Source organism: Boleophthalmus pectinirostris, unplaced genomic scaffold, assembly GCF_026225935.1.
Source record: "Boleophthalmus pectinirostris isolate CB_2022bp ecotype Guang Dong unplaced genomic scaffold, ASM2622593v1 HiC_scaffold_10, whole genome shotgun sequence".
NCBI lineage: Eukaryota > Metazoa > Chordata > Actinopteri > Gobiiformes > Gobiidae > Boleophthalmus > Boleophthalmus pectinirostris.
The window spans coordinates 871,737-883,266 of NW_026570971.1; the positions used below are offsets into that span (position 1 = coordinate 871,737).

Below are 11,530 nucleotides of genomic sequence, written 5' to 3' on the forward strand. Positions count from 1 at the left end.
ATTAGCAACCGTTAGCGTTAGCATTAGCGTTAGCATTTTAGCATTAGCGTTAGCACCTGGACAGTCTTTTCTAGAACACAGATTTGTGGCTTTAAAAACGAACACGACGGATTCTCCCGAAGCAAAACGCGTTTACAGACGGACCGTTAAAAGCCTTGTCTTACAAAAAATCACAAAAAAGTCAAATTTACATCAAAGAAAAGTGAGAAACGTGAATGAACAGGGAGAGTTAATCCGCTATTGCTCTGTCGGGGCTTTTAGTCAAACGTGTGGTAAAAATAATGGACTTAAACATGTTTTATAATCACAAATGTTCATGTTTTAAGGTCTAATCATGTTTTAACTTTAGATTTTGTCAGTGTTTAAGAGTAAAGAGACAGAACGAGCTCGTGTGGGACCAGACAGACTCGTTTAAAGAGTCACATTTTCTTTGTGTTTTGGTCGTTTTTAAGACGTTTTTTTTTCTGTCTCTTTTTACTGTCGGCAGGAACAGATTGGTCCAAAACACGAGTGTGGAGCACAGTGTCGGGAAGTTTACTTTTAAAATGTAATCCCCTACAGATTACAGATTACATACCTCAAAATGTAGTTTGTAACAGAATCCATTAAATTACTTAAAGTGAGTAATGTAATCTGATTACTTTGGATTACTTGATTTGTTGTAGAGAAACAAAGACGAGGAAATCTTCACATAAGAAGTTTTGTCTGATAAAAGAAAATAAAAAGTCCAAACTTTATTGAACCAAATTAAAAATATTATTGATAGAAAACGAGGAGATGTGGTCCCCACAACATGGTTTAGTCCTGTTAAATCCTGGTTTAGACCTGGTTTAGTCCTGGATTAGACCTGGTTTAGACCTGGTTTAGACCTGGTTTAGACCTGGTTTAGACCTGGTTTAGACCTGGTTTAGTTTCCGGCAATGAGTGAAATTACCGAAAAAAAAAGATTTAGCCCAAAATGTGAAAACAGTAAAATCCCTCTGTGTAATCCATTTATTTCAACAAAGTAACTGTAATCCAATTACCACTCACTGAAACAGTAACTGTAACTGAATACAGTTACTCATCATTTGTACTCTGATTACTCTGGTACATGTAATCTGTTACTTCCCAACACTGGTGGAGCGTAAAAGCTTTCAGAGATATTTGTGTGAACAGGATAGAAATCTGTGCAGTTGAGCAAAAATAAATATTGATAAACTCTTGGAAGGTCGTGTGCACAGGTTGGGAGGTCGAGGAGGTCGAGGCCCCGCCCCCGGTGAGACGTCCGGGTTTTCACAAACGGAAATATGTTCACCCCAACCTACACGTGTCACAAATGTTCACAAAGGTTCTTCTCGTCAGATGAAACCTCGTCCTTCTGCTCCTTAAAACAAATCATCTGTTCATGTTCTGGCTCCGGTTCCACATCGATGCTGCGTTCAGGTTTAGACGACTTCTGTAAACATCAACGTCGTGTCTCCAATGTTCATGTGGGACAATTTTGGGGCGTTTAAAGTTCACACTGGAGTCACACACAAGTCACATTTAACTGGAAATGTGAACGAGCAACAAAAATCACATTTGAGCATTAAACCTGCCGACTGAACGTGGACTTAGTCTCACCATAAACTTTCAACATGACTTTTGATCAGATTCTGCTCAGTTTACGTGAGAGAAATGTGTGTTTCTGTGATTTGAGTCCATTATTTTTACTCACACACCCTTTTACATTCAAATCTATAGAATACAGTCACTCTGGCGCCCCCTTGTGGTCAGACTAAACGCTTAGAATCTAAAATATACAAGAGACAACAAAACTATAATAATAATAATAATAATAATAATAATAATATGAGCTCATATCACGTGTGCTTTTAGTTTCTCTGTACATTACCTTCACTGACACGAACAGTCACTAAACTCGAGCTGCTCCTCCGTTCGTCGTCTGTTCATCGTCCGTTTGTCGTCCATTCGTTCATCGTTCGTTCGTCCATTTGTCATTCGTCGTCCGTTCGTCGTTCGTTGTCCATTCGTCGTCCGTTTGTCGTTTGTTCGTCGTTCGTTCATTGTCCGTTCGTCCTGCGTTCATTGTCTGTTCATCGTCCAATCGTGGTCCATTCGTTGACGTTCATCGTCCACTCATCGTCCTGTTTGTGGTCCTTTCGTCGTTCATCATCCATTCGTCGTTCGTTGTCCGTCCGTTCATCGTCCTTTCGTCGTCCGTCGTCGTCCTTTCGTCGTCCATTCGTCGTCCGTTCGCCGTCCGTTCGTCGTCCGTTCAAGGTCCACTCGTTGTCAGTTTGTCGTCTGCTCATCGTCCGTTCGTGGGTCCGTTCTTTGTTCGTTCGTGGTCCATTCGTTCATCCGTTCGTGGTCCGTCGGGTGAAGGCATGGCTCAGCGCAGGATAGGCCCAGGTCGGTGAGGAGTTTTGGGGCAGACAGGCAGACGGGGCAGACGGGGCAGACGGGGCAGAAGCTGGAGGATGTCCCGGAGGAGGGAGGAGGGAGGGGGCAGGTCCCTGTGTTTGTCCCAGAGACGTGAGGCCGGTGTGGGGAAGAGTTCAGCACACGGAGCCGCTGGGGTCTGGTTCTCCGGGGGTGTAGAAGTCTGGGATGGGCAGCCCGGTGTGGAGGGTCACCTGGACACACACACACACACACAGACACACACACAGACACACACACACAGACACAGACACACACACACACACAGACAGAGGGCGTTTAAAGATCCACTCAGTCACTTTTCTGGTGAAGGATCTGACACTTGTTCATCTCTGTGGAAACAATAACACTTGTCTGTCATTTTCCACAGTGCAGCTTTATTTTTTCTTTTTATGTCAAAAGCTCGATGTCCTGAAATGTAACAGATCATGACGTGTAACGAGAACTTCACTACTTTCTGTGTCATTGGTTTTAAAGTTTACAATTTCTGTGTCTTTATTTTATTTTTAATGTATTTTATTGGTTTTATTTATTTATTGCAATTCTGTGAATTTGCTCTTATTTTATTTGACTGTTTTTATTATTTTAAGTCTAGTCTGATTATTGTAGTAGTTTATTTGATCATTTTATTATTGTTGTTATTATTATTATGTTTTTGTATTTGGAAACTGTTTGTTTGTGAAATGTGCGACAGAAATAAAGTGGATGGAATTTGAACTTGATTCAGTTTTTATGTGAGACATTTTGAAAACAGTTTTTGTTCCAGTGAAGTTTTGTTGTTGAAAACTCAGCCCCCAGTGTCACTGTAAAACACTTTCTACTGTAAAATAATGAAAATAAAAATATGAAATAAACATCCTCACAGGTTATGATATTATTTATTAGTATTGTTATATTTTTGGTAACGTTTTATTGTTTAAACTTGACACTTTTCTCTGGCATCAGCTTCGTGCACTTTCTCACAGTTGGTCCAAAATTCTGCTGGAACCAGAAAACGTAAGAACATTGTCCTGATTTTAGTGTCGGTGCTTCCTGTTCGTTTTAGAGTTGATAAAAAAAAAAAAAAACTCATGATGATAAGAGGATTCGTTGAAAAAAAGGTTGAGCTAAACTGAAGTGTTGTAGTTCTTTCTCCCGTCAGTAGGGGGAGCGCTCTGCTTATTTTTGTCTTCACCCTTGATTTAAAAACAGAAGAAACATTTTGAATCTCACTGACGCCGGAGAGAAACAAAGACAAAAATAACTGAACTGAAAATGTTAAATTAAATATAATTTACATATTTCTGTTCTTCATGTTGGTTCAAAGTGTTTTAAACTTTAAACTAAACAAACTTTATTTATACATGTAGGGAGTATTATCTGTTACATAACGGTGAGTTGTTGTACAGTTGTAGGGAGTATTATCTGTTACATAACGGTGAGTTGTTGTACAGTTGTAGGGAGTATTATCTGTGACATAAGGGTGAGTTGTACAGTTGTAGGGAGTATTATCTGTAGCATAAGGGTGAGTGGTTGTACAGTTGTAGGGAGTATTATCTGTGACATAAGGGTGAGTTGTCGTGCAGTTGTAGGGAGTATTATCCTGTATCTTTCACTGTTTAAAGCTGCACTGTGTAACTTTTCGGGTGGAGACTCTGTCAGATGCTTTTCTCCACGGAGATGTTGTTGCTTTGTCTGGAATGTTCCACAATGCGGCATTAAACCTTTCTATCTCCATGGAGACCAAAGCAGACCCAGTTCCAGGTCAGATCTGTGGAGAGGCGACTGTCGCTGTCTGTTTTTCGAGGGATGTTTGAGCGATAAAACCTCTTGTAAATGACTAAATGTAAAGTGGATCTGTTTAAAGTCACAGTGTGGAACTTTCCCGTCAGAGCAGTGAGCAGATCTGGATGTTTGGAGCAGATCTTTTGAGGAGAAACGTTTAAATCTGTGACGTCTCGACTCTGAGCAGGTCTGTGGTCTCCTGCCGAGCTGGAGTCTGCGGGAAACGGCACCGACGTTTGTAAAAATGGAGCAGAAAGTTTGAGACTAAAATAATTCTGTTTCATCAAATCTGGACGTTTAAGGATTTTGTGGATTGAGTCGTTTCAGTTGTTCTGAGGCAGAACTTTTCCCCTCTGACAAAAAGAGATTTAATAATAATGAAACTTCTGAAGAAATATAACCAAAAAACTAAAAATATAACAAAAAAAAAACATTACCAAAAATTATAAAACACAAAATATAAAAAAGTATATAAAATAAACAAATAAAAAATATAAAACCGCCTGACATGAAACTAACACTGATGGAGTCAGCTGCTTGTTTCCATGGAGACAGAAAAGTTTGACTGTCACACTGTGGAATTTTTCAGGTAAATAAAAACATCTCCATGGAGACAGAAAGTCCCACAGTGACACTTTAATAACAGATCTGATCTGAGCGCAAAGGATCATGGTCCGTGGAGTTTCTTTTCTAGTTCCTTTTGTAGTTTTATAAGAGATAAGCCACGCCCCCACGGTGTTCCCCGCCCGGCGTTCCCGCGGTTACCTGGACGTTGCGGTTGAGGCTGATGGCGGGGTAGTACGCCCCTCCCCCCCGGCGTTCCCGCGGTTACCTGGACGTTGCGGTTGAGGCTGATGGCGGGGTAGTACGCCCCTCCCCCCCGGCGTTCCCGCGGTTACCTGGACGTTGCGGTTGAGGCTGATGGCGGGGTAGTACGCCCCTCCCCCCCGGCGTTCCCGCGGTTACCTGGACGTTGCGGTTGAGGCTGATGGCGGGGTAGTACGCCCCCTCCAGGCTGTCGAAGGCCACAGGCCCCTGCTGCTCGTCGTTGATGAGGAAGATGAGGATTCCTCTGGTGAAGTCGAGGAGCACGCCGATGGTCGAACCTTTGGCCACGCCCCCGTCCGTCCTGACAACACACACACACAAAACTGTGAGGTCAACACACACACACAACTCTACGGTCAACACAGGTGTGTACAGGTGTGTGTGAGTTTGTGTGTACAGGTGTGTGTGTGTACAGGTGTGTGTGTGTACAGGTGTGTACAGGTGTGTGTGTGTACAGGTGTGTGTGTGTGTGTGCGTGTGTGTACAGGTGTATACAGGTGTGTGTGTGTACAGGTGTGTACAGGTGTGTGTGTGTACAGGTGTGTGTATAGGTGTGTGTGTACAGGTGTGTGTGTACAGTGTGTGTGTGTGTGTGTGTGGTGTGTGTACAGGTGTGTGTGTATAGGTGTGTGTGTGTGTGTACAGGTGTGTGTGTACATGTGTGTGTTTGTACAGGTGTGTGTGTATAGGTGTGTGTGTGTGTACAGGTGTGCGTGTGTGTGTGTACAGGTGTGTGTGTGTGTGTGTACAGGTGTGTGTGTGTACAGGTGTGTGTGTGTACAGGTGTGTGTACAGGTGTGTGTTTGTGTGTACAGGTGTGTGTACAGGTGTATGTGTGTGTGTACAGATGTGTGTGTGTACAGGTGTGTGTACAGGTGTGTGTTTGTGTGTACAGGTGTGTGTGTACAGGTGTATGTGTGTGTGTACAGGTGTGTGTACAGGTGTGTGTGTACAGGTGTGTGTGTGTGTACAGGTGTGTGTACTGTGTGTATGTGTGTGTGTACAGGTGTGGTGTGTGTACAGGTGTGTGTGTGTGTACAGTGTGTGTGTGTACAGTGTGTACAGTGTACAGGTGTGTGTGTGTGTGTACAGTGTGTGTGTGTGTACAGGTGTGTGTTTGTGTGTACAGTGTGTGTGTGTGTGTGTGTGTGTACAGGTGTGTGTGTGTGTACAGTGTGTGTGTTGTGTGTGTGTGTGTGTACAGTGTGTGTGTGTGTACAGGTGTGTGTGTGTGTACAGTTGTGTGTACAGGTGAGTGTGTGTGTGTACAGTGTGTGTGTACAGGTGTGTGTGTGTGTGCGTTTACCTGTTTGTGTGCGAGTTGTTGTGCATGAACCAGGAGCGGTTGTTGTCGACGTACATGGCCCAGGCCTTGTCGTCTTTCCCGAGCATGGTGTCCTTGAGCACGTCGGCGCGGGCGACGCCGAACGCCGGGTCGGGGTGATTATCGTAACGGTCCAGCGTCATCTCCCAGTAGTGAACGCCGCGGGAAAACGCCACGCCGCCCATCACCACGCGGTCGTCGTAGCTGCTGCACGTCACCGTCAGGTTATCGTTGGAGAAAAGGATGTCGGGGTGAGCGGAGGCGGGGTCAAAGGTGAACCAGGCCACTGTGGAGCAGAGGGAGGGGTCAGGAGGGGGAGGAGTCAAGTGTGGGAGGGGTTAGGTGTGGGAGGGGTCAGGTGTGGGAGGAGTCAGGTGAGGGAGGAATCAGGTGTGAGAGGTGTGGGAGGAGTCAGGTGTGGGAGGGGTCAGGTGTGGGAGGAGTCAGGTGAGGGAGGGGTGAGGTGTTGGAGGTGTGGGAGGAGTCAGGTGTCGGAGGTGTGGGAGGAGTCAGGTGTGGGAGGAGTCAGGTGTGGGAGGAGTCAGGTGTGGGAGGAGTCAGGTGTGGGAGGAGTCAGGTGTGGGAGGAGTCAGGTGTGGGAGGAGTCAGTGTGTGGGAGGAGTCAGGTGTGGGAGGAGTCAGGTGTGGGAGGAGTCAGGTGTGGGAGGTGTGGGAGGTGTGGGAGGAGTCAGGTGTGGGAGGAGTCAGTTGAGGTCAGTGTTATAACAGCGGCAAAGGTGAGACGAGGGGCGGAGCTAATGCAGATGAGTTAGTGTGGAGTTTTTTTCTCTGGACGGTTCAGAGTTTTGGAGATTTATAAAAGTGCAGAAATATAAATGTGGCGTTTGGTTTATTCAGGACTTGAGTTTATTTTTGTACATTTTTTACACTGAGATGTTTTCAAACTTTTTAACCAAATAAAGGTTCAAACAGCGACTGGAGACGTCGACACTGCAACAAAACTGGAACAAACTTTAAGATCTAAACTCTTAAATTTAACAGAAAATGACTTAAAGAAGTGAAATGAATCTGTGTGTCATTCGTTCATTTGTTTTTCAAAATAAAACCAAAAATAAGAAAACAAAGAAAAAATAAAAATAACTATTTTCTTCATTATTTGTCTCCAAAACCAAAATGAAAAAACAGATAATGATTCTTTTTTTTCCAGTTTTTGATTTTGTGTTTAAATGAAAAATGCAAAAAAACAGATAAAAATGGCCATTTCCTGTTTCTGTGACGATGCTGGACTGAACCAAGACTAAAACAGCACTAAACCGTTTTCAGTTCTGCATCGCAATTTGAGTCACGTAAACGGGAAACGGTCGTTATCCGCTTTTTTCCATTTTTAATTTAAACACAAAATCGAAAAAGGAAAAAATTTAATCTTTATAATTTTTTTCATTTTGGTTTTGGAGACAAATAATGAAGAAAATGGTAGTTTTTTCATTTTCTTATTTTTGGTTTTATTTTTATAAAAATGAATGAATGACACATGATGTGTTCACGCAGCGACATCATTTTACTGGACAAGTTCTGTGAAAATAAATTTCCTCTGGACGAGAATGAATCGTCTCAGAACGAGAGTCGATCATAAATCTGAAAACAACATGAAGAACCTGAGAGAAGTTTGAAAATCTGGGTCAGATTCTGCTTCCTTAATATTCATAAATATTTCTTTAATTTGGTGTTAATTTAGTAAATCTGTGTGTGAGTGAAATGTTTTGTGATGACGAGTTTCACACTGATGTAAAACACAAAATGGATGAAACATCAGAATGAACGAGTAAAACTGAAATCTGCATTTATCAGATTAAATAATATCATAAATATTCTTAAACATCTAATCTTCATGTATAAAAGTCTTAAACTTAAACTTAAACATCTAATCTTCATGTATAAAAGTCTTAAACTTAAACTTAAACATCTAATCTTCATGTATAAAAGTCTTAAACTTAAACTTAAACATCTAATCTTCATGTATAACTTATCTTTAATTTAAACGTCTCAGTGAACAGTTCACACGTGACTCCCACACGAACACGACTCTTTTATTTCAGACTCATTCTCAAGTTTGTTGACTTCATATTTTTAGGAGATGAAGCCAAAGTTGTTGAGTGTGAGAAGAACAGTTTAGAGTCTAAGTCTGAGTCTAAGTCTGAGTCTAAGTCTGAGTCTGAGTCTGAGTCTGAGTCTGAGTCTGAGTCTGAGTTCGTCTGGAGTCACTGCACAAACTCTGAGACTCACAACAACAAGAACATGACTTATTCTTAAATCTATTTGAGTTTTCTGCAAACCACAGCACAAAACTCACAGGAAAACAGGAACATCTCAAGATCAATCTTAAACTCTATAAAATGTAGAATTCTTAAACTCTAACTCTGTAAAATGTAGAATTCTTAAACTCTAACTCTGTAAAATGTAGAATTCTTAAACTCTGTAAAATGTCGACTTGTGGCTCCGTCAGTGGAACAGGACGGAGGTGTCGAGCTGCAGTTTGAGCTGCACCTGTTTATTTCCCACAAGAATCTGGTTTAATAAAAGAGGAGAGAGATAAACACACACACACACACACACTGTACACACACACACACACACACACACACACACACACACACACACTGTGAATGAGATGAGGGGGGAGGGGGCGGGGCGTCGTACCTGGGCCTATAGACTGAATATCACAAGGAGCAAGTCCAGCTGAAAGAAAAGAAAAAAGGAGGAAAGAGGGAAGAAAGAGGAAGGAGATTGGGAGTGAGAGGAAAGAAAGAGAAAGAGAAAGAGAAAGAGAGGAAGAGGAGAGGAAGAGGAGAGGAAAAGGAGGAGGTGGGAGCAAAACAAAAGCAAAGCAGTGGAGTTAAGCTTCAGGCTTCAGTATTTGTGTTTCCAGATGATTTAAATTTAAGACACAAATTTACAAAATCTGAGAAAAATGAAAAACTCATTTAGTGGAGCGTTTAAGTCCTGCTCTAGTCCAGGTTTAGTCCAGGTTTAGTCCAGGTTTAGTCCAGGTTTAGTCCAGTTTTAGTCCAGGTTTAGTCCCACATTTGGACCAATTCAAACCGGTTCTGACTCTTCAGGGTCAAATGAATCATGTTTGTATAAAAACTAAATCTAAATGAAACTAAATCTGTGTGAGGACAAAAAAACTAGAGCCTCGGGTTTTCTTTAATGTGTACTTTTACTTTTACTTAAGTACAGTAGTACTCACACTTATAACTGAGTATTTTAGCTGTGTAACTTTTACTTTTACTCGAGTATGACACAATTTCAGACGTGGAAACACAAACACTGCACAAACACAAACACACGGCAAACTGAAACTTAAAGTGTTTCATAAAAGCCCCGTGTGCTCTCCTCTGTGTCTGTGGGAGGAACATCATCATCATCATCATCATCATCATCATCATCATCATCATCATCATCAAACTCATGAAACGCGTCGAATTCACTTCTACAAAGTGATGTCATCACTTCAGATGGGGGGTGAAGTCTGTAGAACTCTACAGAACTCTATGTAACTCTATTTAACTCTATGTAACTCTATTTAACTCTATGTAACTCTATTTAACTCTATGTAACTCTATTTAACTCTATGTAACTCTATTTAACTCTATATACACTTTATTGCCAAAAGTCTCTTCTGCTTTGACTCTGGTCTGATCTTCAGCTCCATCTTGTTCTTGATCCAGAAGGTTTCATCTGACCTCTGACCCTCTGCAGCTCTCACAGCTTCAGCTCTTCTGGAAGCTCCACAGGGTTCAGGAGAGTTTATGGGAGTTTTGTAGCATCGTTCAGAGGAACATTTGTGAGTCCCACACTGATGTTGGACAGAAGCTCTGACTCTCAGGCTCTCAGGGTCTCGCTTTCACTGGAACTAAGGGTCCAATCCGAGCTCCTGAAGAACAAGTCCACACCATAATCCCCCTCCACCAAAACTTTACACAAAGTCAGACAAGAACAAGAACCATTCTCCTGAAACCTGCAAACCCACACTCGTCCATCAGAACCTCTAAACCCACACTCGTCCAAACACACACTCATCCATCAGAACCTGCAAACCCACACTCATCCAAACACACACTCGTCCATCAGAACCTCTAAACCCACACTCGTCTAAACCCACACTCGTCTAAACCCACAGTCATCCATCAGAACCTCTAAACCCACACTCGTCCAAACACACACTCGTCTAAACCCACACTCGTCTAAACCCACACTCGTCCAAACACACACTCATCCATCAGAACCTCTAAACCCACACTCGTCCAAACACACACTCGTCCATCAGAACCTCTAAACCCACACTCGTCAAACCCACACTCGTCCAAACACACACTCATCCATCAGAACCTGCAAACCCACACTCGTCCATCAGAACCTCTAAACCCACACTCGTCTAAACCCACACTCGTCCAAACACACACTCATCCATCAGAACCTCTAAACCCACACTCGTCCAAACACACACTCGTCCATCAGAACCTCTAAACCCACACTCGTCCAAACACACACTCATCCATCAGAACCTCTAAACCCACACTCGTCCAAACACACACTCGTCCATCAGAACCTCTAAACCCACACTCGTCCAAACACACACTCGATCCATCAGAACCTCTAAACCCACACTCGTCCATCAGAACCTCTAAACCCACACTCGTCCAAACATACACTCGTCCATCAGAACCTCTAAACCCACACTCGTCCAAACACACACTCATCCATCAGAACCTGCAAACCCACACTCGTCCATCAGAACCTCTAAACCCACACTCGTCCAAACATACACTCGTCCATCAGAACCGCTAAACCCACACTCGTCCATCAGAACCTCCAAACCCACACTCGTCCAAACCCACATTCATCCATCAGAACCTGCAAACCCACACTCGTCCATCAGAACCTCCAAACCCACACTCGTCCAAACCCACATTCATCCATCAGAACCTCTAAACCCACACTCGTCCATCAGACTGTCAGATGGAGAAGTTCAGTTGGTCCCTCCAGAGTAGTCGTATCTTCTGCTCTAGAGTCCAGCGCTGGTGTTTTCCTCCACCGCATCCGACGTTTCGCTCTCGGTGATGTGAGTCTTGGTCACAGCTGCTCGGCCGTGGAAACTCGTTCCATGAAGCTCTACCAATGTTCTGGAAATCATCTGAAGGACACGTGAAGTTTGGAGTCTGGAGA

General features: G+C 43.1%; 1 protein-coding gene across 1 annotated transcript in view; it reads right to left on the reverse strand.

Annotated features, from left to right (window-relative positions):
• Positions 1–2,514: 2,514 nt before the first annotated feature.
• trim9 (tripartite motif containing 9) overlaps positions 2,515–11,530 on the reverse strand; it is a 48,851-nt gene continuing 39,835 nt past the window's right edge. The window contains exons 9-11 of the mRNA XM_055158800.1: positions 6,326–6,629; positions 5,158–5,320; positions 2,515–2,621 (exon numbers count right to left, since the gene is read on the reverse strand). Of these exons, the coding sequence (XP_055014775.1) occupies positions 2,544–2,621; positions 5,158–5,320; positions 6,326–6,629 (545 nt within the window). The 3' untranslated portion in view covers positions 2,515–2,543. The remainder of the gene's footprint in view (positions 2,622–5,157; positions 5,321–6,325; positions 6,630–11,530) is intronic.